Here is a 25,872-nt window from a genome sequence, read left to right as displayed (position 1 = left end):
TAAAGGTTACAAAGATCAATTTAAAATGTGAAGCATGTGCAATAAATACTGTTTTCTTGCTGCATCTGCAGAAAGTGAAGCATTAGCTCTCAGCATGAATTTCCCCATTCATCTACATGAGATGTTATCTCTGATAAATTTTAATTCAATATTGTTATTTTTGTGATGATTGTAGAATGTCTCACAAACTACAAGTGCCTCTCTGACATTCCCATGTGTTCTATACCCAACTGTACCCTGCCCAGCTGCCAAACTTGTGGCATCCTTCTATGATGCAGTTATGTGTTGTCTAACCAAAAGTGGTCAGAAAACTGAAAATATGGGAACATAATTAAGTGATTTTGAATTTCATATAAGAAAAATCAGAGCGTATTTGCATTGATTGTACTGATCATTTTCATATAAAATTATTTTTGTTAAATCCAGTTTTTAATTTAAATATGTAGCAAAATCTCCAGTCTGACATCTTGGAGTGCAGCAGAATCTAGAGATGCTGCAGAGTTCAGCTTCATATTACCCTGGAGTGCTTTATAGATTGAGTTCAGTTCAGGAGGCTATTCATGGGTCAGCTGATTGGAGTTTCTCTGTTCATATAAATGCCAGAAAAAGGACAGTTTTGGTTTTAAATAAGCCATCACATTATTCTTAAATATCTGGAAATTCTTGGCAAATAAACTGGTCCTGTGATGGTAATTAAGTTCTCCTTTCTATATACTCTGAGGGTCCCACCTTCCCCATCTGGTCCCAGCCACGCCCCTGGTCTCCCCCTGCCATACCCCTCATATCAAGACTAAAGAGAAGGCCACCAAGGAAACAAATGTTAACTCCCCACTGTACCAGTGGTAGGAACCCCAACCCCCCTGTCTGCTCCTTTAAAGAATTATTCTTTTAAATCCTTTACCATGACATTTTATCTGATCCCTTTGCTATGGAGGGCTACACTGAACATCCATCACAAGGAGGGGATAGTAGTTAGCTTGGTTAAGTCCTCCCCAGGCCTACCCAGTTTCCTAGACATATACTGATGCCTTCATTCATAATTTTCATATACCAAAGTTTGAGAGAGAAATCAGTAATATCATAAGAGGACAGCAGTTCTGATTCTATTTGTTAATTTTTAGGGGGCCATTTTCCTGCCTGGAAACAGAGTCACTGAGCATCCTGGCAATGAAGAAAATCCAGGGAAGTTCCTCTTTGAAGTTATTCCAGGTAGGATAATTCTGTAAAATTCTTTAAAATGTTGTTCCTGGTGACTAATGACTGGGTTTATTCAGCCTGAACAGAAGCTAAAGATGATTAATGTTTCAATTTAAGAGAAAAATTGGTTAATTTTGCTAATGATATATTCTTTCATATGTATTTATATTCCTTTATCTCTGAGCTGCATGGAAAAATCATGATACAGGCTTTGGGCATTGTGTGAAATGGGCTGCTGGAAGGATAAGCATATCTGGCACTGCTTTTGTGACACTGATTGTTACAAAGTACGCTAGAACCTTCTGTATCGTAAATGTAAAGTGATTTAACAGCCAGTTTGTTGTAGTGCTCTCTGCTAGGATGGCTTTCAGTATTAAGGATCTTTCTTTGTGACTAGTGATGCATGAACCTACCTTGACACAATTAAGGAGCATTGTTTTTTAAACTAAAGTCTCATCCTTTTTTAAAAGTTGAGGTTGGTTTGGTCAAATCCCTGGTCATTGAGTATTACTGTTCACTCCACCCATGTGCTGACTGGCCTGCCCTCCCAAATCTTTCAGCCTGCTATTTACTAGATGCAACTTGCACTTCTTCCTCTGTTGTCCTATCCATGGCTTTCATTTAGAAACAAGTTGTGAGGTCTAGATGCATGGGAACTAAGCTCAAGTACCTTCACTTAGAATTCTTATGTAGCATAAACTGAGAATGTCCCAGAACATGCCTCGGAGGATAGAACATGCAAAAACTGAAAGCCTTTTAGCACAGAAGCACCCAGCCTATAACTCATCATGATACTCAAAGTTTAAGCTATTTAGCTTTAAGAAGAGAAGGTTAAGGGGTGACTTCATTACTGTCTGTAAGTATTTACATAGGGAGCATATAAATCTAGCCCAGAAAGATACAATGTTCTCTAATGACTGGAAGTTAAAGCTAGATAAATTCAAACTGGAAATAAGACATGAATCTTAACAATTAAGCACTGAAACAATTGATCAAGAGTGGTGGACTCTCCACCACTGATTTTTAAATAAAGATTGGATGTTTTTTTCTAAAACCTCTGCTCTAGGAATTACTTTGGGTGTGTTCTATGGCCTGTGTTATACAGGAGGCCAGAGAAGATGATAAGAGTGGTATTCTGGTATTGGAATATATGAATCTGTAGAGATAAGAGAAGGACTTTGGTAGTTTGTAGAAAGGAGAGGGTAGGAACTGCTGTGCAAACCTGGAGGCTCGTAGGCTAGACTGTTGGTAGACAAGGATGAGTTGAGGTAGCACACGGGCAGGCAAAATATGGCAATAGGCCGGATGCAGCCTGACAAGTCACCAGATCCGACCTGTCAGATCCGTGCCAGTGTAGACGCTCTCTTGCACAAGAAAGCTCCGATGGCCATTTTAGCCATCGGGCTTTCTTGTGCAAGAAATTGATGTTACCTGTCTACACTGGCCTCTTGCGCAAGTGTTCTTGCGCAAGAGGACTTATTCCTAAGCAGGAGTGTCAGAGTATTTGCGCAAGATGCACTGATTATGTACATTACAATGTCAGTGTTCTTGCGCAAATACTCACGGCCAGTGTAGACAGGCGGCAAGATTTTGCGCAAAATCAACTGCTTTTGCGCAAAATCTTGCCAATGTAGACACAGCCTGTGAGCCTAGGAGGCAAGGGAGGAGAGGCTTCATGCTCTGCCCCCAGCCCCAGCAAAATCTTGCAGCTCCCATTGGCCAGAGCTGCCTGTTTGCAGGACAGGCAGTGTGGGAAGTACCCCTCCCCCCTCTAGGCTCACAGTATTCATAGCCATACATGGCCTCCTGCCCCAAGTCACAAAACCCTTCTTCAGTCTAGGGTGGCCAGTTGATTTCAACAAAAATATCAGACACACTTGTAATGTAGATTGTGATGAAATGTCAAGTCCCTCTCATATCCCACACCCTTACCCCAAGTTCCCTTCTGCCCTGAATCTCAATCCCAGACCTTGCACCTCCTCCATTAATATCATGGAAGAATGCAGCCCTTGTCCACTTATCCAATTATTGGAGTGGCCTCACCATCAAAAATTATTTTGTACTCCTGTCTACAGGGCTACGTCTACACTGGTCATTGAGTATTACTTTTCTTACTTCAAAGTAAGAATAAGAGCCTCCGGAAAAGGGCACTTTTTCCGGAGGATCGGGGCCAGTCTAGACGCTCTTTTCCGGCTTTTTTAAAAGCCGGAAAAAAACGGCGGACATTTTTATTTAAATGCCGCGGGGGATATTTAAATCCCCCGCGGATTTCCCTACGACGACTAGTGAAATTTACATGCCCCTTCCGGAAAAGGGGCCAGTGTAGACGTAGCCCTGGAGTATTAGCAATTGAATCAGTGACACTCCCTTTTTAATTATTTGTTTCACGTATTACATTTAAATAATGAGTTGCCTATACAAAAGCTGTAGGAGCATTGGTGCCTAACTGAATTCACAATATAATAATAGCCTTATCAGCATTAAAAACAAACTTTCAGACAGAAACAGTAACTCAAGTTGGCCACCTAGCCAACAATTTACAAAAGCTCATTTTCCTCTCCTCATTCCAGTAACAGGCCTCCTGCAAATGTGCTATCAAATAGATGCCTGGAAGATTATCATATAGAGCCATTTCAGACCAAGGATGGGAGCAATTTTCCAATCTAACAGCTCAAGGTGGAATTTGTGTCAGAAATACAGGAATGTCTTTATTTCTCTTTCCCCTGTTTAATGCAGTCTTTTTGTATACATCTCTTAAAAACAGAGCAAGACATTTATACTACATACTGTTAGAATGAAGTGTGCAAAATAAAGTGATACGGTCACCATTTTAGGAGGACTTTTTCTCCTTGCTATAGCTCCAAAAATGGCATATCAAAACCATGTGTTCAGTTAAAATGAGGTCAAATTACATTTCACATACTTAAACCAGTGAACTAGATATATTGTTATTAATACAAATTATTGTTAATACTGTGGTGCCTTCTTGCTTTTGATTGAGATGACTTATTGCCAAGTTATATGTCTTATTGTAAAGGATCTAGGCCATAGTTTTCTAAGGGAGCCAAATTTTAAAAAAGATGTGTTGGTGTGTGCATTATGAATTCATAATAACTCTTGCTCACATAAAATTAAAAACTGACACAATTGTCCACAACTTAGACTGAACTTGAATACATTAAGGCTGTGTCTAGACTGGCAAGTTTTTCCGCAAAATCATCTGCTTTTGCAGAAAAACTTGCCAGCTGTCTACACTGGCCGCTTGAATTTCCGCAAAAGCACTAACGATCTCATGTAAGATTGTCAGTGCTTTTGCGGAAATACTATGCTTCTCCTGTTCGGGCAAAAGTCTTTGTCTACAAAGTCTTTTTCCGAAAAACTTTTGCGCAAAAGGGCCAGTGTAGGCAGCAGAGAGTTGTTTTCCGCAAAAAAGCCCCGATCGCGAAAATGGCGATCGGGGCTGTTTTGCAGAAAAGCGCGTCTAGATTGGCCACGGACGCTTTTCCACAAAAAGTGCTTTTGCGGAAAAGCGTCCTGCCAATCTAGACGCGCTTTTCCGAAAATGCTTTTAACGGAAAACTTTTCCGTTAAAACAATTTCCGGAAAATCATGCCAGTGTAGACATAGCCTAAAAGTGTAACTGTAACTGTTAATCTGATCGGTAGAAGCTGCAACAAGGAGGTGTAAATAATAGTTTCTTTCACAGTTTCTCACAAGGTATAGAATGGCATAGGGATTAGGGCCTTGGCCTGGGGACTCCAGGGTTGTGCGAAGCAAGCATTAGACACCAGCTCTAACTTATAAACAAATTTTCACTGAAATGACTTTTTTGGTCTAACCAAGTTTTAATAGGAAAAAAAAGATCCTCAAAAGTTCCTGTTTAAGGAAAAATTACTGAAAACCAGTTTCAAAAGCCAAAAAGTATAATTTTTAACTTTTCACAGAAAAACTGTGAAAAGGGGAGGACTTTCTCATGAAAATTACCATCTTTTTTTTTCTGTGATCTCTGCTTATAAATGAAGACTCTATTTCTACAAGCTAGCAGGAATGACAGGAAAGGATAGGTTAAAGTGGTAGTGGTGATGATTATATTAAAATACGTGAGAGCACTCATACTACCACAATGGTGCAAGCAGGGAACAAGTAGCACATGAAGGGCATGTCTACATTAGGAAATTATTTTGAAATACCTTATGTCGACATAACTACTCCTGAAAAAAAATCGAAATAGACTACAGAGATAAATTGGAAAAAGAAACACAATTTGCAGTACACAAATTGCATATTTTTTCTGATTTATTTCCAAAAGAGGCTTTTCTATACAGGGTCAAATTTTGGGGAAAAAACCCTCTTTTGGAACATCCCTTCTTCCTCGTAAATGTTGACAAAACGCATCTGCTTTTCCGACACTTTTTTTGGAAAAGTGGACGCATTCCTGGGATGCTAGGATGAGCTATGATGATCTTGGTATCCTGGGAAAGCTTTGCAGTCTAGATGTACCCTAGCTGAGAGACATGCTTAAAAAGGCTCCTTTCTAAAGCTGCATTTCACATGCCACTCTTCCACTGCCTACCGTGTCGTGGGACAAGAAACTCACGCCATGTGCTCTGGTTGTCCTTGAGGATGCCACCACACTGACTAGATGGAGCCGGAGCTGTTGCAAAGCAGTGCCAGGCTTATGGGCCTTGTGCTGCACCTAACAGTGCAATTGATCCAGACGTCCCACGTGCTGATTAAGGACCATGCCAAGCAGCCCGGACTGGGGGACCTCATCATCCAGGGCCATGTCATCGTGATGCAGCATATGATCCTCCATACTCTGCACCCTATGGAACACCACATCTGATGGAAGGAGATCAGTTCCAACTGGTGGGACTGCATCGTCCTGCAGTGCTAGGGTGACTAGCAGTGGCTCCAGAACTTCCTGGAGCTCTGTGAGTGGCTCGCCCCTACTCTCAGGTGACAGGACACCCTCACGAGAGCCACCATAATAGAATCATAGAATCCTAGGGCTGGAAGAGACCTCAGGAAGTCATCAAGTCCAGCCCCCTGCCCAAGACCAACCCAAACTAAATCAACTTAGCCAGGGCGTTGTCAAGCCGGGACTTAAAAACCTGTAGGGATGGAGATTCCACCACCTCCCTAGGTAACCCATTCCAGTGCTTCACAACTCTCCTAGTGAAATAGTTTTTCCTAATATCCAACCTAGACCTCCCCACACTGCAACTTGAGACCATTTCTGCTTATTCTGCCATCTGTCACTACTGAGAACAGCCTCTCTCCATCCTCTTTGGAAGCTCCCTTCAGGAAGTCACAGGCTGCTATCAAATCCCCCCTCACACTTCTCTTCTGCAGACTAAATGAGCCCAACTCCCTCAGCCTCTCCTCAAAGGTCATGTACTTCAGCCCCCTAAATGTTTCGTTGCCCTCCCCTGGACCCTCTCCAATGCGTCCACATCCTTTCTATAGAGGAAGGCCAGAACTGTCCCTATGTCCACAGAGCAAGTTGCTTCATCATAGAAGCTAATTAGATTGGTCGGGCATGACTTGCCCTTGGTGAATCCATGTTGACTGTTCCTGATCACTTTCCCTTCTTCCAAGTGCTTCAAAATGGATTCTTTAAGGATCCCCTCCATGATTTTTCTGGGGACTGAGGTAGGGCTGACCGGTCTGTAGTTCCTTGATTGTCCGTCTTCCCTTTTTTAAAGATAGACACAACATTTGCCTTTTTCCAATCATCTGGGACCTCTCCCAAACTCTACGAATTTTCAAAGGCTCTGCAATGACATTTGCCAACTCCCTCAGTAACCTTGGATGCATTACATTTGGACCCATTAATTTGTGTGTGTTTAGCTTTCCTAAATAGCTCCTAACCTGTTCCTTCTCCGCCGAGGGATGCCCATCTTTTCCCCATACTACGTTGTGAAGACAAAGGCAAAGAAAGCATTGAGTACTTCAGGTTTTTCCCACATCATCTGTCACTAGGTTACCTCCCCCATCCAGTAAGGGCCCCACATCCTCCCTGATGACCCTCTTACTGCTAACATGCCTGTAGAAACCTTTCTTGTTACCTTTCAAATCCCTTGCTAGCTGCTATTCCAATTGCACTTTCGCCTTCCTGAGTACTCCTTTGCATTGTTGAGCAATATATTTATAGTCCTCCCTAGTCATCTGTCCAAATTTCCACTTCTTGTAAGCTTCTTTTTTGTGTTTAAGGTCTCCAAGGATTTCCCTGGTAAGCCAATCTGGTCACCTACCCTATTTGCTTTTCATCTTACTGTGCATCGGGATGATTTGTTCCTGTGCCTTCAAAAAGGCTTCTTCAGAATATTGCCAGCTCTCTCAGACTCCTTTCGTCTTCATGTTAGGATCCCAGGGGATCCTGCCCATCAGTTCTCTGAGGGAGTTGAAGTCTGTGTTTCTGAAGTCCAGGGTGTGTATTTTGCTGCTCTCCTTTCTTCCTTTGGTCAGGATCCTGAACTCGACCATCTCATGATCACTGCTGCCCACGTTGCTGCCCACATCTATTTCCCCTACAAGTTCCTCCCCGTTTGTGAGCAGCAGGTCAAGCTGCCCATGGCCCCTGGTTGGATCCTTCAGCACTTGTACCAGGAAGTTATCCCTAACATTCTCCAAAAACTTCCTAGATTGTCTGTGTTCTGCTGTATTGATCTCCCAACAGGTATCAGGGTGATTTAAGTCTCCCATGAGAACCAGGGTCTGTGATCTGAAAACTTCTCTTAGTTGTCTGAAGAAAGCCTCATCTACTTCATCCACCTGATCCGGTGGTCTATAGCAGACACCAATGACAACATCACCTCTGTTGCTCCCACCTCTAAACGTAACCCAAAGACTCTCAACAGGCTTTTATCCCTCTCTATACTGGAGCTCTGAGCAATCATAGTGCTCTTTTACATATAGTGCAACTCCTCCTTTTCTCCCCTGCCTGTTCTTCCTGAACAGTTTTTACCCTTCAGTGACAGTGCTCCAATCACATGAATCATCCCACCAAGTCTCTGTTATTCCAATCAAATCATAGTTCTATGACTGTGCTGGAGCTTTTAATTCTTCCTGTTTGTTTTCCAGGCTTCTTGCATTTGTGTATAAAAACCTGAGATAACTAGTTGATTGACCTACCTTCTCCATTTGAATCAGGAGTCCTCCTTTGATGCTTCTTCCTCTTTGTTTCTTCTCAGTATCCCAGTTCCCCTCTTTACATCAGGGCTTAGGTCACTGTCCCCCAACAAACCTAGTTTAAACCCTCCTCACTAGGTTTGCAAGCTTGCCCGTGAAGATGCTCTTTCCTCTCTTGGTTAGGTGGATCCCATCTCTCTCTAGCAATCCTTGTGCCTGGAACAGCATCCCATGGTTAAAGAAACCAAATCCCTCTCTCGGACACCATCTGCGCAACCACATCAGATAGATGACTCAGTCCCTCTTAAGAGGAAGTCCCCGACCACCACCACCTGTCTGTCTTCTTCTCTTGGGGGTGGTGGTCGTGGAACCCCTATCCCTAGGACTATGCATCCCATGCCTTCCGGTCAATTGAGCCATCTTCTGTTCCCTTCTCTGAGAGGTCTCTGCCAAAGCATTCTCCTGTGCAGAGATCCTGAAATCGGTTACTTACCTCTAGTGAAATTGCAGGTACCTGAGTTGGCTTCCTTCCTCTAGAGGTGACATGCTGCCAGTTTTCTTCCCTGTTCTGTACTGCCCTCACTGGTCCTTCAGCCTGTTGTGCTCACAATATTAAATGCTGCCTTCTATCAAGGACATTTTCATCTTCTCTGAAGAAATGTAGGGTTGATACTTGGGCCTCAAGTCCTCTAATCTTTTCTTCCAATATGGCGACCAGTTTGCACTTAGTACAAATGAAATCCCTCCTATCTTCCCGGAAGAAGACAAACATTGCACATGCTGTGCAGGTAACAACAGCTGACCTATCACTGTCCATACTTGCCTGCCTTCAGAGAGATTCCTCAGATGTTGGGGGTTGTGTGTGTGAACTGCAGAGGCCGTTTGCCACAGACACTGCTAGTGGGTTCCCTTCACTTCTTCCCCCCAACAGGTTCAATGCAAGGGAACATTTTCCACATTGCCGTGCTTCATCACGAACAAATGCTGCCTGAGTGCAGGCATGAGCCTATGCCGTGTGCAGCATTGCTGTGTGGTTCCATGACCCCAGCCTCCTTAGTGGTGGCTTGTTGAGGGAAGGTGTCCCATGATGAAGGCCAGAGTAAGTCAGGTGTTTCCATGAACCTTGTGAGAAGGAGTGAGGGGTTCCCGTGTGAAAGCATCATGGGACTGAGTACTGTGGATTGGCGCTCAATGTGCACAGGCTGTTGTGCGACCCCCCAGGCCAAGAAGGCCAAGTGAGGAGCAGCAGCCCCTCCCAGACGGTTGCCTGCCCCCACTTGTGTAGAGTAAAAGTGATTGAACTCACCTGAAGAGCCTCACCAGGGTTGTCTGAGCCCTGGGAAGCATCCTGGGAGGAGGAGACAGGTTCCAGACTGAGAATCAATTCCTGACTTGCAGGCATAGTTGTCCTGGCTGTCCACCACCACTGCTGCCTCCTCCACAACCCTGCCCTTGTGAAGGCTGATACTGGGCTTGTCCTGGCCCAAGTCGACGATGACAGGTGGGGGGAAGATGACTGGTCCCCCCTCCCAAGATGGCATCCAGCTGCTCATAGTAGCAACAGGTGTGTGGTGCTGATCCAGAGCGGGACCTTTCCTCCCTGGCCTTTGTGTGGATTCTTTGATTTTCATCTGGACCAGGTGCAGGGTTCTGATGTGTCCTTTCTCTGCCAGGCTGGCAGACATCCAGCCGTAGGCATCATCTTTCTGGCTCTTGGTGCAGAGATTCTGGATGTTGCTTTTCTCCCTCCCCCAGACCTCAATGAGATCCAGGATCTCTGCACCAGTCCACATTGGTGCCCTCTTTACTCTTACCCAGGGGCATCAGAGTGTGCAGCTGGCAGCCAAGGGGGGGTGCAGAGGAAGCATTGGGGTCACTCATGGCTCCAGTACAAGGTGCTGTGTTGCACGGGTCTCCTGGTGCCACAAGCCTTTTCCCTTCTGCCTGCAGCTTTAAACTCTGCAGGAGAAGGGGAGCAATAGAGTTGTCAAAGGTGTGGCCAGAGCAGCCACAAGCACAGCTGTGAGAGGCCTGTGGAGGCCAATTATTTCAAAATAGCAACAGCTGGGTGTCCATACTAATGCTGTTTTGAAATAACAGTTTCAAAATAAGTGTTATTCCTTATGAGAAGCAGGAGTTGTTATTAAAATAACAAGCCTGTTATTTCAGAATAATGGGCTTGGTAGTGTGAACACTCCACTTGTTGTTTCAAAATAAGGGGAATTATTTTGAAACAACTCTTGAGTGTAGACTAGGACGAGGAGGGGGTCTTGAGAAAAAAATCATTACTGGTGCCATCTGTTATCCCTGAAATTTCTGCTGAAGGAAGGAGCTTTAATTCCTACTGGAAGCAACACTGGAAAGTGCTGTTGAGAGGAAGTGCTAAATCAAACCAAGAATCCATAACCTACTCTGCCTCTGATGCCTCCTTTGTCATCATGCTGCACATGCAACACTTAGAAAACAAGACTGGCAGAAACTGATGCTCTGAATGTTGTGATTCCTAGGACATTTAAATCTGCCTATTAATGCTCTAGAGCTTTTTTGGTGTCTGATGTCGTTTTGGCACAAAGGCAGTGAGATTTTTTTCTTCCATGTTTGAAAGGAAATGTAGGCGCAAAAGCACTTCTGTAAAATAGTACAGACAGCTGTAGCCAACTGCTCATCTGGCTAGGGAAGGAATCTATGACTAATATTAATTGACACAGATGAACTGTGGAAAGGTTAGTCAGGCTATGTCTAGACTGAAGGGTTCTTTCAGAAGAAGTTTTTCCAGAAGAGATCTTCCAAAAGAGAGCATCCACACAGCGAAAGCGCATCGAAAAAGCAATCCGCTTTTCTGACAGATAGTGTCCACACTAAATGGATGCTATCTCGCATCTAAGCTGTGATTACTATGGGTGGAATGGCCACCAGGGCACCTGTGCTTTTTCCTCTTTCCTCTTCTTGTGAAAGAACTCCCTCTTCCCCATCCACACATGCCTTTTTCCAAAAGAGCTCTTTCAGAAAAAGGCTTCTTTTCATAGAAAGAGGATTTACCAGTGCTGGAAAAGCCCCTCTGTTCTTTTAATTTATTTTCAGAAGAATGCGATTGTAGTGTGGACATAACTCAGGTTTTTTTTTTCCGACAAAACTCTGTAGTGTGTACACACACACACACACACACACACACACACACACACACACACACACACACACAATTTTTTCATTTGTTTTTCTGAGGAAAAATAACTGCAATTTACCTGTTAAAGTTCCTTGTTCTTGTTTATTTTTGGTTGTTTTGCTCTACACCAGTGGTCTCCAACCTTTTTAAGCACAAGATCACTTTTTGAATTTAAGTGCAATCCAGGATCTATCTCAAATCCAAATACCCTTGTCCCACCTTCTTCATACCTCTTCTCCAAGGCCCTGACTCTGTTCACTCTGTCCTCCCTCTCTCCCTTGATCCTTTCTCCCTTTCACCAGGCAGGGGCAGAGAGTTGGGGTACAGGATCTGGTCTTGGGTTAAGGGAGTGTGAGGGGCTCTGAGCTAAGATTGTGGCAGGAAGTTGGGGTGCAGGAGGGAGTTCAGAGTACAGGCTGTGTAAGGGAGTTTGGATCCAGGGGTCTCAGGGCTAGGGCATGGTCTTGGGGTACAGAAGGGAGTTCATGACTGGAGCACATGACCCATAAGGAGAGGCTGAGAGACTTGATCTTATTTAATCTACAGAAGAGAAGAGTGAGGGGGGATTTGATAGCAGCCTTCAATTTCCAGAAGGGAGGTTCCAAAGAGGATGGAGAGAGGCTGTTTACACTAGTGACAGATGGCAGATCAAGGAGCAATGGTCTCAAATTGCAGTGGGGGCGGACTAAGTTGGATATTAGGAAAAACTATTTCCCTGCACAGCTGCCAGCCTCCGGGCGGGGGAGTGCTTATCCCCCTGGTTCCTCCGCAGCTGCACGAAGGGGCAGGGGAGCGCTCACCCTCTCCCCCTCCGTTCCTGGGCAGCCGCAGGAACCACTAGCCTCCGGGCTGGGGAGTTCTCACCGCTCGGTTCCTGTGTAGCCGCAGGAACCACTAGCCTCCGGTGAGTTAAAAAAAAAAAAACCTATATACCCCACACCCGAATATACCCCGGGGCGGGGGGATGCGGGGTTTGTAAAAATGAATATAACCCACTGGTTATATTCACTAAATTACGGTACCTAGCACTGACTGACTGCCCCAGAGTGAGTGCACATAACACACAGGAAACCCACAATGGTGAGCTCAAGGGCTGGGGAGTCCCCTAGTGTGGTGGGGCAAAGGGAATCCCTTGGTGCAGTGAGGGTAGGGGTTTCCATTTATGCAGGGCCATAGTGTACTCTGGCTAGGTGTGACTTGTGCGGGGGAAGGGAGGATATAGTAATGGCCACTCATTTCCACAGATTTTGTTCATCCTGCAAGACCTTTTTCTGTGTAGGGTGAGCAGGGAAGCAAAGGAGGATCTTTCACTTGGCATACGCATCTTGTCTTTGTTGTAGCAACCCCCACTGAAGGCACACTGGCGAGGGAATGTCAGCCTTCCAGGGACAAAGACCACATTAGTGTTAACTTGCGTGGATGCCTGGCCCAGCAGCTGCATGACACTTTCAATGAAATCTGTGAGACAGAGCACTGTGAAGTAAGAGATTGCATCAATGCCCTGTCCAGCTTCTGAGCACCCCTGTGCTGGTAGCAGCAACAGACCTAAGCAGCTGGGACTGGACACTCTCCTCTCCCCAAACGCTGAAGTCCAGCTGGAATGATGTGCTGAGGACACATCATGCATCCCCAAGCAAACAGGAAGGGGACTTTCAAATTTCAAAAAGAATGCAAAGAGTGGGCCTGAGGTTGGTCACGTGAGAGCAGGGCAGTAGAGTTCAAACAGATGACCAGAGAGGCAAGAACAGGGATTGTGGGAAGGGTGTTGGAGGTCAGTCGTGATGCACTATTACACCACATTGTCCACACTGGCATCCAAGCGCTGTACCCACAGTGCAGCAAGCTCTACACTTCTCACAGAGGTGGTTTACCTAGAGTGCAGCAACTAGCAGAGCTAGTGCACACTAAGTGCCTTGCCAATGTGGATACATCAGAAGTTACAGCACTAGGAGTTCATTTACTCCTCAGTAACTTTGGGTACGTCTACTTTGCCACCCTAGTTCGAACTAGGGTGGCTAATGTAGGCATTTGAATTTGCAAATTTCCCAGGCTTCACTTGCATGTTCCCGGGCACCACCATTTTTAAATGCCCCGTAGTTCGAACTACCTGCCCACGGCTACACGTAGCACGGACTAAAGCTCAGTTCGAATTAAAGCTCCTAATTCGAGCTACCGTTAAACCTGCTTGCAGGAGGGTGGCAGTGTAGACATACCCTTTCAGTGTAGACTTGGCCTAACACAATAAATTCAGAAATGGAGAGTATAGGTGGGGTTTGCAAATACCTGTTGAATGGCTTAATTAACTACTTGAATGGTTGTTTCACAGGTTCAGTGTTCTGCTAATAGCTCTGGCATATTTTTTCAGTTTTAAGTTAACTAGATCCTCTCCAGAGAAAGCAGAGCCGTAGAACAAGGACAGGAAAAGGCAGATGGCTGGACATAAGGGTGTGTCTAAACTACACCCCTTTGTTGGCATAGGGATGTAAATTAAACACATTGAAAGTGGAAATGAAGCCTGGACATTGTGTTACATGATACAGCACTGCAATTCACAATCTTAGCTTGATACTATTTCCTTTGCATGTACATTACAAATTGAAGTAATTTTAATTACAGCACCAAGAGAGCAGTGGCAAACTTCTTTATGTCTGTCAGATCTGTGGGTGGCACTAAAGCGTGTGTGTGTGTGTGTGTGTGTGTGTGTGTGTGTGTGTGTGTGTTGGTAATACATGCAAACAATTTTGGGAATGTGAGTGGGAGCTGTGTGATCACGTGAAATTATAATTCTCAAAGCATGACAATGTCTGAAGGTGAATGAAAGAAATGCATTTGTGGAGAATGTCTTGGGCCTGATGCTATAATTATAAATATATCCATTCCATTGGCATTTAAAATCATTCTGTTCATATTTCATGTGTTGGCATGTTTTTAAACCCAAAGTTATTCCTTATTTTTGCTGTGCAAACAAAGTTGTTGTATAAGGGTAAAATTGTCCTCTGAGGGACTCACACAAGGCTCCACCTTAAGTGCTGACCTTTGCTACTCAAGCATCAGTTGGGCCTCAGTATCATAGAAGAGTTCTCTGATCCTTTTTGCAATTCCTTTAACCCCTCAATAACATTGAGGACTGCTGTATGCAGTGTTGTTTCAGTTGTTCTACTTTCAGGATATTAGAGAGACCAGGTGCATAAGGTAATATCTTTTTGGACCAACTTCTGTTGGTAAGAGAGAGAAGCTTTTCATGCTTCCATGGAACTCTTCTTCAGGGTTTTGCTGTCAGTTATGGTGTCCAAACAGACATTAAATTAAAATGTGTTTGGATAGAACTGAAATATTTAAACTAATGAAAAATGCAAGCAGGAAGTTTTGTTTTGATGATTTATGTAAGGTTTTGTAGACTGAATTGCAATACTTGGCATATCTATGTTAAGGCATTAATTCTGATTAACTGTTATTTATATATACCGCCATATGTGTGATTCTTGTCATTTTTAAGAGATATCAGAATCAAAGTTTTTGCCCAAAAAGGTGTTTTGGTGCCTACTGCCTTGAGTAGGTTCTTGCTTGAGAATAAGAGGTTGCAGGATCAGACCTTAAATTAGACTAAATATAGACCAAGGATTCAGGAAAGGGAGATGAAAGTCACATAACTGAGTTTGTCTGTTTTAATTATGCATCTTGTTAGCTCTATGTGGGTTTTGTTTAATAATAAAACGTTCAGCTCTTCTATCATGCTTTTCATCGGTAGATTTCTAAGCACAGTACAAAGCAGGTATCGTTACCCTACATCTGTAACATGAGGTTGACATCTGTCCTGTTTTTACCTGGACAGCCCAGTATTTACGGGCTGTTCCCAGCATCCTGACTTTTTTAAAAAAATGGGCACATTGTCCCGTATTTCCCCTGCAGCAGGGGGCAGGGAGGAGCTACCAGCACTCAGGGCTTCAGCCACTGAAGCCGCAGCACCGGCGGCTCCCCTCCCTTCCCCACCCGGCATGGTGTGGGGCTGAACCTCACCCCTGCAGTGGGGCAGGTAGCCCCAGTGCCAGCAGCTCCACCCCACAACCTTTCCGGAGTTGGAGCCCCAAGTACCCCTGAGTGCCAGAGGCTCCCTTCCCCTGCGGGGCTGGAACCCTGAGTGCTGGCGGCTCCTTCCTCCCCCGTCCCCTGCAGGGCTGTAGCCCCAAGCACTGGCAACTCCCCTCTCCTCCTCCTCCATGGGGCTGGAGTCCTGAGTACAGCTTCCTGCCCCCCTGCACCACCACCCCTGCGGCAGCACTGAAGCCCCAAGTACCTCCTCCCCACAGCAGATCTGAAGGCCCAATTGCCCTCCCCCCTACCCCGCTCTGCTCCAGGGCTGATGGCCCAAGTGCCCCTTTCCTCTCCCTCCCACCCCACCCCGCTGCAGGGCTGAAGATCCAAACACCAGCAGTTCCCCCACCTTGAAGTCCCATATTTGGCACTGAGAAATATGGTCACCCTATACAGAGATGAAGTGACTTGCCCAGAGAATCACAGCAGGCTAGTAGCACAGCCAGAAATAGAACTGAGTTATAGTCCGGCACTAGGGCATGCTGCCTCTCAAATAAAACAGCTGATGTTGGCTATGATGAAGAAATTGTCTTGGGGAGTGGAGCTTCCCTCATCACTCACTGAATCATGGTTTTGCATCCATCACTTGAAATGCTTGATATTCTTCCCTGCTTGCCCCTAATTATTTGTTAATCTCATCTTGTAACTCATGGTCCTGTTTTATGGACACACTGGGGCTCATCTCCACTTACCCTGAGATCGACACTCTGGAGGTCAATCTCTTCAGGTTTGGTTTAGCGGATCTGGTAAGGACCCACTAAATCAACTGCTGATGGCACCCTGTCAACCCCGGGACTCCACTGCTTTGCGAGCAGTAAGGGAGACAGATGGGAGAGTCTCGGCTTGACAAAGCCCTGGCTGAGTTGATTTAGTTGGGATTGGTCCTGCCCAGAGCAGGGGGCTGGACTCGATGACCTTCTGAGGCATCATAGAAGATGACTCTATGGTTCTATGATTCTATGAGAATTTTTCCCATCGACCTCCCACAGTGGGGATGCCACAATAAATTGAACTAAGGTACATTGACTGACTAGGATTGCCAGGTGTCTGGTATTCACTTAGACAGTCCGGTATTTGCAGACTCCGTCCAGTAAAAAAAACAGGAAATACCAGACATGTGAAATGTCCGGTATTTGCTGTTTTCCTTGGATGGAAGCCTGGCGGGGACAATTTTCCCCTGCTGCGTCTGGTGGGGGTGGGAGAGTGAGGAGCATGGCAGAGTTGTAGTGAAGGGGGCCAGGAAGGGGCACTTGCCGGGCACCACGCTAACGGAGCGTGGGGCTGGGGTGGGAGTGGAGTGCACGCTGCTCTGGCCCACATGACCAGCTGAGAGCTGGGAGCTGGCCACGTGATGCCTCCTTCAACACCAGCCGTGGCCAATTTGCGGCTCTTTCCCCCCAAAAGTGCAGCTCGCGAAGCCGCTCCTGTGCCCCCCCCAACAACCTCCTCCCCCTGCCGGCTCCCCTCCCACCCCCCTCAATTCCCCATGCTTACTGGGTAGGAGCTGGGAGCTGTGGGTTTGTAAAAATGGTGCCTAAGATGTTGGCCACCTTAAAGGGGCTGCCTCCTTTAAAAAAAAAATTTTTTTTTTTAATGTGTTTGTTTTTGCTCCACAATTCTGTTCTGGGGGGCTTTCTTTTTGCTTGACAACTTTGGTCTCCCCCCTGTTTTTTTTCCTCAACAGAATTTTTTCCTGGTGTTTTTTTTTTGGGGTGGGGGGGGGGTTCGGTATTTTTTGTTAAACCATTTGACAACCCTAACTGACTCCCAGCTATGCTATTCTCTTAGCTGGAGTTGTGTATCTTAGTTGTACTTTCTCCCTTAGTGCAGACCTAGCCTCAATGAGTACACAGTTTGGACTAAGTGTTGAGAAACCAGCTCACCACTTTTCAAATATTTCCCTGTGAGAAGGCTTCAGTTTCCAGTCATGTGTTGCTTACGTCCCTGTGGATTACGTATGATATTACATGCATGTTTCTTCAGGAAAGTGAACTTGAAGAAATATATTGGTAATATATTTAAATTAAAAATTTGAGTTCTGTGGCTCCTTTATGATTCTCTCATCCACTAGCACCATTAAGATACAAGTCTAATACTGTAAATACAAATAAAACTGCTTAGTTCCCTGTATAGCATTCAGTTTTGAGTCTGTCTTTATGCAGAATAGGGCCAGAGACGCATACAATATCTTTAAAAGTCCCTTTTCCAGTTGAGAGAGGATTCTCTTGATTCAGTAACTGCAGAAATAGACAAAGGCAGCCCCCTCTGTGGCCCCCACCTACCTGGCCCCCCTAGGCCCTGGTCTAGGGGTTGTGCCAAGGCTTTTGGTAGGTGGCTTTAGCATGTAGCAGAGATGAGATTCTGGCTAGTCAATGGGAACTTTGAGAAAATATATGAGGAGAACTGTAAGATGATTTAGTTGGGGTTGGTCCTGTTTTGGGCCGGAGGTTGGACTCAACCTCCTGAGGTCTCTTCCAACCCCATGATTCTATGATTCCGTGATTCCAAGATCTGCTGCTGATTGCAGGACTACATGCGTGTAAAAATCCAGTGGAAAAATCAACACCCCTAAGATTACTTGTACAGAACTTTCTTAATATTTGTGTTTAAACTGAAATGTATATAGTTTTCACTTTTTTAATCAGCTTGTTTCTTCTTTGGGGAGCACGTAATGAAAGCATTATACCATAGTCTGGTGTGTATGATTTTCTTGCTTGCTATTGTACAAGCAGCTATGATGTCAAAATCATTTGAATGAAAACGAAGCAAACGATGAACAAAATAATTCTGTCCAAAATTGCAACTCCTTTTAATACTACTACTACTAATTACTTTGTACTTCTAAGGCACCTTTCTGTCAAGGATGTACCTTAAACTCTCAGTTGAACTATATTTGTCCCCTAAAATTTCCACAATACTGCTATCATGGTGTAGTTCCTCTTAGTGATAGCCACAACAGAAGCTCTAGTATAGAACTGCTGTTGGGATTTTAACCCCACTATGAGCAGGTCTGGACATCATGGCTGTCGACTACCATTATTATGATAGCAACAATTTTTAGAAAAATGATTCTAGTTCAGACAATCCCTTAGCTAGTTGAGCACTTCACAGCATTATCAATGCATCAACATTGCCCCTGAAAAGTAGGTTTCTCCTTCTTTTTCCCTTTAAGACAGTTCCTTATAGTAATAAGTATCAGAGGAGTCCTGTGGCACCTTATACACTACGGCTACGTCTAGACTGGCATGATTTTCTGGAAATGCTTTTAACGGAAAAGTTTTCCGTTAAAAGCATTTTCGGAAAAGCGCGTCTAGATTGGCAGGGGACGCTTTTCCGCAAAAGCACTTTTTGCAGAAAAGCGTCCGTGGACAATCTAGACGCGGTTTTCCACAAAAAAGCCCCGATCACCATTTTCGTGATCGGGGCTTTTTTGTGGAAAAGAAATCTCTGCTGGCCCTTTTGCGCAAAAGACTTTCGGAAAAAGACTTTTGCTCGAACGGGAGCAGCATAGTATTTCTGCAAAAGTACTGACAATCTTACATGAGATCGTCAGTGCTTTTGCGGAAATTCAAGCGGCCAGTGTAGACAGCTGGCAAGTTTTTCCGCAAAAGCAGATGATTTTGCGGAAAAACTTGCCAGTCTAGACACAGCCTACCTGAAGTGTTGGAGCATAAGCTTTCGTGGGCAAAGACGAAGTGGGTCTTTGCCCACGAAAGCTTATGCTCCAACACTTCAGTTAGTCTATAAGGTGCCACAGGACTCCTCGCTGCCCTTATAGAAATAAGTGACCGATGATTGACATTAGGACTCATTTGGTACATGCATGTCTGGGAAATACTGATTGAAAGAGATGGGTCTTGCAGCACACTGTAAAGGTTGCCAGATTCAGACTTGAATTTATCACCTGTGGAAATTTGTACCATCATAATTGTGTGCCTTTCATTAACAACATTCTTCCCCCTACATGTTTTTTTTCGCTGAAGGGATGGAAGATAATGAACATCTGCTGGCCAATATTTTATTTATTCTGTTTAGTATCACATTGAGATTTTTGAGAATAGACATTTATTTATCTCTACTTCCAGGGCTACAGCCCATGTTCCTGTTTCTGCATGTAGGTTTCCGCTAATCATGTGTCCACAAGGCTGCATAGCTGAACACTGACATTTTCAGGGAACTGCTCCTATTTGTATACAAATTGAGGAAACATTTTTATTTTGGTCATAGTGTTAATCATCCCACGCAGACATTAGTTCACTTTGTGATTCATTGGCTGTAAACCAAAATATAAGATGTGATTCAAGATTTAAAATATTGCAGTACTGTCCGATAATATCACAGTTTACAATGGTGGTGTTACATCATACAAGGGTACTTTGATAGAATACTCTGGTAAACCTTGTCTAGTGATTAGAGCACCAGATTGTGGGTTTGAAACCTGGGTTTTAATTTGCATGTAATGCAGATTTACTATGACCTTGGTCAAGTCACTTAACTGCCCAGTGCCTCACATTTCCTATCTGTAAAGTGGGAAATGAGACCTGACAAGGATTTAATAATATGTTATTCAATTAAAGTTTGTGAAGCACTCTGAAACTCTAACATTGTAGGTGCTTTAAAATTCTAGTGTTATATTATTTTTCCAAAATGTGTACAGTTGCTCCTACAGGCATGTCTGACTCTTATTAGCTTCTGATTAGTTTCTATGATGAGGTAACTGGCTCTGTGGATATGGTAAAGTCGATGGATGTGATACAACTTGACTTTAGCAAAGCTTTTGATACGGTCTTCCACAATATTCTTGCCAGCAAGTTAAGGAAGTTTGGATTGGATAAATGGACTGTAAGATGGGTAGAAAGCTGGCTAGACTGTTGGGCCCAATGGGTAGTGAGTGATTAATGGCTCGATGTCAGGATGGTGGTCGGTTTCTAGAATAGTGCCCCAAAGATTGGTTCTAGGGCCGGTTTTGTTCAACATCTTTATTAATGACCTGGATGAGGGGATGGATTGCACCCTCAGCAAGTTTGGAGATGACACTAAGCTAGGGGGAGAGGTAGATATGTTGGAGGGCAGGGATAGGGTCCAGAGTGACCTAAACAGATTAAAGGATTGGACCAAAAGAAATCTGATGAGGTTCAACAAGAACAAGTGTAGAGTCCTGCACTTGGGACAGAAAAATCCCAAGCATTGTTACAGGCTGGGGACCTACTGGCTAAGCAGCAGTGCTGCAGAAAAGGAGCTGGGGATTACAGTGGATGAGAAGCTGGATATGAGTCAACAGTGTGCCCTTGTAGCCAAGAAGGCGAATGTAATATTAGGTTGCAAATTAGGGTCAGTAGATCCAGAGAAGTGATCATTCCCCTTTATTCATCTCTGGTGAGGCCACCATCTGGAGTATTGCGTCCATTTCTCCTCTCCCCCTTTCACGAGGCATAAGGGAGCAGTTGACAAAGGCTTCCCTTGTCAACCGATCCACGTCTAGACTGACACGCTGTGTCGGATCAGCTGATTGTCGGCACAGCGCGGCAGCCATTTTTATTTTAATGAAGCGGAGATTATTTAAATCCCCGCTTCATTGACCTGTGTGAGGGAAAAGTGGAAGTTTTCAGATGGACTGTGCAATAGCCATTCACAGTGTTATGATTTTTAACCTATTTATTAAATTACATTGATGGAGCTTCCCTAATACCCTAATAAATTTGTTAGTCATTGAAGTGCCACCAGACTCCTTGTTGTTTAGGGAAAGAAGCCCAGAATACAAGAATGTTAAGCTGAAGAACACCTAAAAGTGCAAGATTAATTTCTTTAGTAATCAAGATTTTCTGTAACCTCCATTTCATGATTCTCCCCCACCCCCTCAGTATTATTAATTTGCATACCTAAGCAGCAGGGTGGTCTGGAACTTAAGAGTTTGGTTCTAAAATGAAACATACAAACTGGGACAGTTGATTTCAGGATCTATTGCAATGTGTTTGCTGCAACTCAGCATGGTGTATCTAAGGGGGATATTTTGAGAGGGTTTCTGAACCCTGACATTTGGAACAAAAGCTGTTTTCTTTCTGCTCCTTTTGAGAAATCAAAAGACTGGCATTCCCTAGATAAATCTTCTCATTAGTAATATTTTGGGTAAGCTACCAGCAGACCAATCATATATATGGGTATTATTGCATTGATAATTACTAGAGTGTTGGGAACGTGGCTGGATAAGCAGATTGGCTTCTCATGACTTGGGCAGGAAATCTCACTTCTGTGCAAACACAGAGCTTTCCCTGCTTTTTTGAAAATAAATGTCTCCATGTGATGTGAAAAAATGCATTTATGTCCTCTCACCGTATTTACCATCCAACAAGTTCTCAGTTCTCCTCACCCTGGGGTAACTGCAGATGCGGAAGCATGTTTAACATGTTACCCACTCCTTTCCCGACTTGTTATGAAACCTGATGACTAAGTGTTAAAATGGCGGGCAGTTTTAACTCATTCCCTATACTGATTCCTACCTTAGACTGATATGAAGCAGGAGACCCTGAGAGATTTAATTGCTACTGCCAAAAAGATGAATCCTCCCCCTATATATGCTGACAGCCAGCGGCGCCTCTTCATTAGTCGTCAGCAGCAGAAAACCTCAAGGGCATTGGTGATGCTACCAAGTGAACTAATTGAGCCTCTGATATCTCGTGCACTGAGCAAGGAGGCTGTTTAATTAAATGGATACCAGCTTTATTGCATATAGCTATTCCAGTGTGAAAGCATCTCTCTCTCTTTCTCTCTCTCTCTCTCTCTCTCTTTCTCTTTCTCGTTTAATTCTTCCAAGGCATTGGTGTAACAAATCAAAAGTGCCATAGGGTCAGTGAGCCAAGAAAATGAAGCGAGTGCTAACTCTGCTGCTTGTTTCTCACAAGGTTAAAGCTGAGGTCACTGTGTGAATGAACTCTCTTCTAGCTTGACCAGAAGTCATTATGACATGCAAATATTTGTGATTCCCATACCAAGCTCCTCCCATGTTCAAGTGAAGATAAATGTTTCTTTTTTTAAAAGAAAACAATATAATTACAGTTTGGATTCACACAGTGTTGTATTTCCAGATGCTATTTCCTGTAGCTATGCACTGTTTAGGACTTAGGGAAGAACTCTGCATTCAGGAAACCTGCTTTTCTTCCAAGAAATAGCAGCGATTCTCTGTGTGACCTTGTAGAAGTCACTTATATTGTCTCTGCTTCAATTTCCTCGTCTATAAAGCTGGTATGATAATATTTTTATATGCGCTGTTAAGTCTATATTCTAAATGCTAGTATAGCTTACTCCAGTCCTTCCCCCTCCCAAGCAAAATATGTCATTTTGTTCTGTGCTAGCACAGTGCCTAGAACACCTGGACACTATGGTAATATAATAGTAACAACAGCTGTGTGTTTTGTTGTACTTATAACTGTCTCTTCTAGGGCTTTTGCCAGAACAGATATATTTGTCCAGGATTCTACCTCATCTGCCTGACCGACAAAAGTTTGTAGTATAGATCTGGCCTGTTGTAAAAAAGAAACAATAGACAGATATAATCTAATTCTGAGTGTTGCCAATTCCCATCATACCCATACTGCTGTAATTTCTAGGATCTGCGAGTGAGATTGAAGTACTGACCTTTTCACTTTACCCACCTTTTTCATCATAACTTGAAACTAATGAGTGTGACAAGTTCTCTTTTGTCATTGCCAGCTTTAAGTTTTAAGAAAATCCAGAAGAGGAAACCCAGTCTGTGATATGTATAGTATGTGTGTGCTGGAGTCAGAAGGGAGCTGTTTTGGTAAACCATTCTGTGAGTGTATTCAAGAGCTGAATCACTCTGTTAAAAAAATGTCCTCTTAGTTTGGCACTTAAGAAACTGCCCAAAACCATATATCATTGCACTGCTCCCGTGACCTGTATATTATACTCTGTTGAGTATGCGGTGCGGTAATTTGTTTGTTACAAGCCTTCTGTCTTTGTTTTCAGTTTAAGCCATTGCCCTCTGGTGGTGAGGCTCATGAACACCCATGAAGTTATAAACAGATGCAAATTCCTGCTGGATAATCTGTTTATGATGATATGACAGTGTATTGTTGCATGTCAGCAATATGCTTGGCACCGTAAATGAACAATACAGGCTGTCCCTTCACAGAGTTTATATTCCAAAAAAGATTCAGATGAAATAGAAGATGCTTGGGAGAACCAGAGGTGGAGGTAAATTGGAGATTGGGGTGAATATATTTTCTTAAAAGTCCCAATTATTAACAATAATGGCTATTTATTACTTGTAACAAAACTCCAAATTACACACCGAGTCTTCACTTCTGGGTAGCGGTAGGTTGAATATTCTCTCTCCTAATCTGGGGAAATGGCACTCCCTGGCTAATGGCTTGCCTCAGTGGCTCACTATACTTCTCAGTCTAACCCTTTTATCTGACAGCGCTTCTACAGTTTCTGCTCTCCAGCAGCACATCCTCCTCTCACCGCTCCTGGAGTTCCACTAAACCGAATAAAGGGGAGGCTTTTAACTAGCTCCATCCAATCCTTAATTAGCTCCAGGTGTCCCAATCACACCTGACTGTCTCAGCTGGTTCTCTCAGGTTCTAGATTGCTTCCAGGTACCTTGATTAACCTAACTGCCTCAAATGAGGACTAGGCGGTTCTTATTTGGCCACAGAAGTCTTAATTAACCTGGAGTAGCTGCTATTTGGTTGCCATTGAAACAAGGATTTGTTCAGTCTAGGACTAATATATCTGTCTTATTATTCTGGTAGCCATCTGGCTTTTCCCCATCACATATCCTGCCCCCGACCCCTGCTTGACACCACGGGGTTGGGCACCTTGAGACATCAGGAAATTTTTTGGTGACAGGCTACCATCATTGCTGTGGTTCCTTCCAGACTTGGGTTGTGTAGTGAAACTGAATAGCTGGAGGGACCAGAACCATCTGGTCACTCCTGTGTTTTTCTCTTTGTTCCGCTGCATTCACTGGAAGGGTGCATGGTCGGTCACTGTACTATTGCACAGTTTAACCATGGCCCCTTTGACAGCCAGGCATCCCTTTTGACTACTGTGTACCTCTGTTTCCTTGGAAGAAGTTTCCAGGTTAGGTACAAGATTAGCTATTCGCCATCTCTGACAGAACGACTCCTGAAAGGGGGGACAGTATATTGGAACAAACCTTCTGGGGTGGAAAATGCCATCCTTTCTTGCTTCCTTGGTAAGGGGAATCTGTCAATAATCTTTCATCAACTGTAGGGTAGTTAGAAACTGGAAACTACCCAACCAGTCAACTGGTTCATTGATGCATGGTATGGGATACGTATCCGAATGGAAAATTTCTTTCAGACAGTGAAAGTCCTTTCAGAGCCTCAAGAACCTGTCAGTTTTGGGCACCAATACAATAGGGCTGTGTCTACACTGGCATGAATTTCCGGAACTGCTTAAAACGGAATACTATTCCATTTTCAGTTTTTCCGGAAAAGGAGCGTCTACATTGGCAGGCTGCTTTTCCGGAAAAGCCCTTTTTCCGGAAAAGCGTCTGTGGCCAATGTAGACGCGCTTTTCCGGAAAAGAGCCCCGATCGCCATTTTCGCGATTGGGCTTTTTTCCGGAAAAGACTACTGGGCTGTCTACACTGGCCCTTTTCCGAAACAGTGTTCCGGAATAAGGACTTATGCCCGAGCGGGAGCAGAATAGTTTTTCCGGAATAGCGGCTGATTTTGTACAGTAGAGCATCATTGCTTTTCCGGAAATTCAAGGGCCAGTGTAGACAGCTCACAGCTTATTCCGGAAAAGCGGCTGATTTTCCGGAATAAGTGGCCCAGTGTAGACATAGCCTAGGAGTATGTCTAAACTACAGCCCTTTTCGATAAAGGGATGTAAATTAGACATACCGAAATTGTAAATGAAGTCGGGATTTGAATTTCCCGTGCTTCATTTGCATAATGGCAGCCACGGGGTTTTTTCGAAAAGCTGCTTTTTGGAGAAAAAAAAATCCACGGTCAAGACAGGGATCTTTCGACAGAAATGCCCCATTTCAAAAGATCCTGCAAATCTAATTTTTGAGGGTTACAGGATCTTTTGAAATGGGGCTTTTCTGTCAGAAGATCCCTGTCTTGACCACATTTTTTTTTGAAAAGCGGCTTTTCGGAAGAAAAAAAAAAAAGCCATGGCCACCATTATGCAAATGAAGCACGGGAAATTCAAATCCCGGTTTCATTTACAATTTTGATTTGTCTAATTTACATCCCTTTATCGAAAAAGGGATGTAGTTTAGACATACCCTA

At 44.0% G+C, this 25,872-nt stretch overlaps 1 protein-coding gene across 8 annotated transcripts in view; it reads left to right on the top strand.

Annotated features, from left to right (window-relative positions):
• The window catches only part of ARHGAP24 (Rho GTPase activating protein 24), a 334,825-nt gene that overhangs the window by 132,412 nt on the left and 176,541 nt on the right, over nt 1-25,872 (top strand). For all 8 annotated transcript variants that reach the window (XM_075929535.2, XM_075929532.2, XM_075929536.2 and 5 more), the window contains one exon: nt 1,122-1,209. In XM_075929535.2, the coding sequence (XP_075785650.2) occupies nt 1,122-1,209 (88 nt within the window). The remainder of the gene's footprint in view (nt 1-1,121; nt 1,210-25,872) is intronic.

This window comes from Pelodiscus sinensis, chromosome 4 (assembly GCF_052426305.1).
Source record: "Pelodiscus sinensis isolate ZL-2025 chromosome 4, ASM5242630v1, whole genome shotgun sequence".
In the NCBI taxonomy this organism is placed as follows: domain Eukaryota; kingdom Metazoa; phylum Chordata; order Testudines; family Trionychidae; genus Pelodiscus; species Pelodiscus sinensis.
The sequence above is the reverse complement of the archived record's forward strand: the minus strand, read 5'-3'. Positions and strand labels throughout refer to the sequence as shown.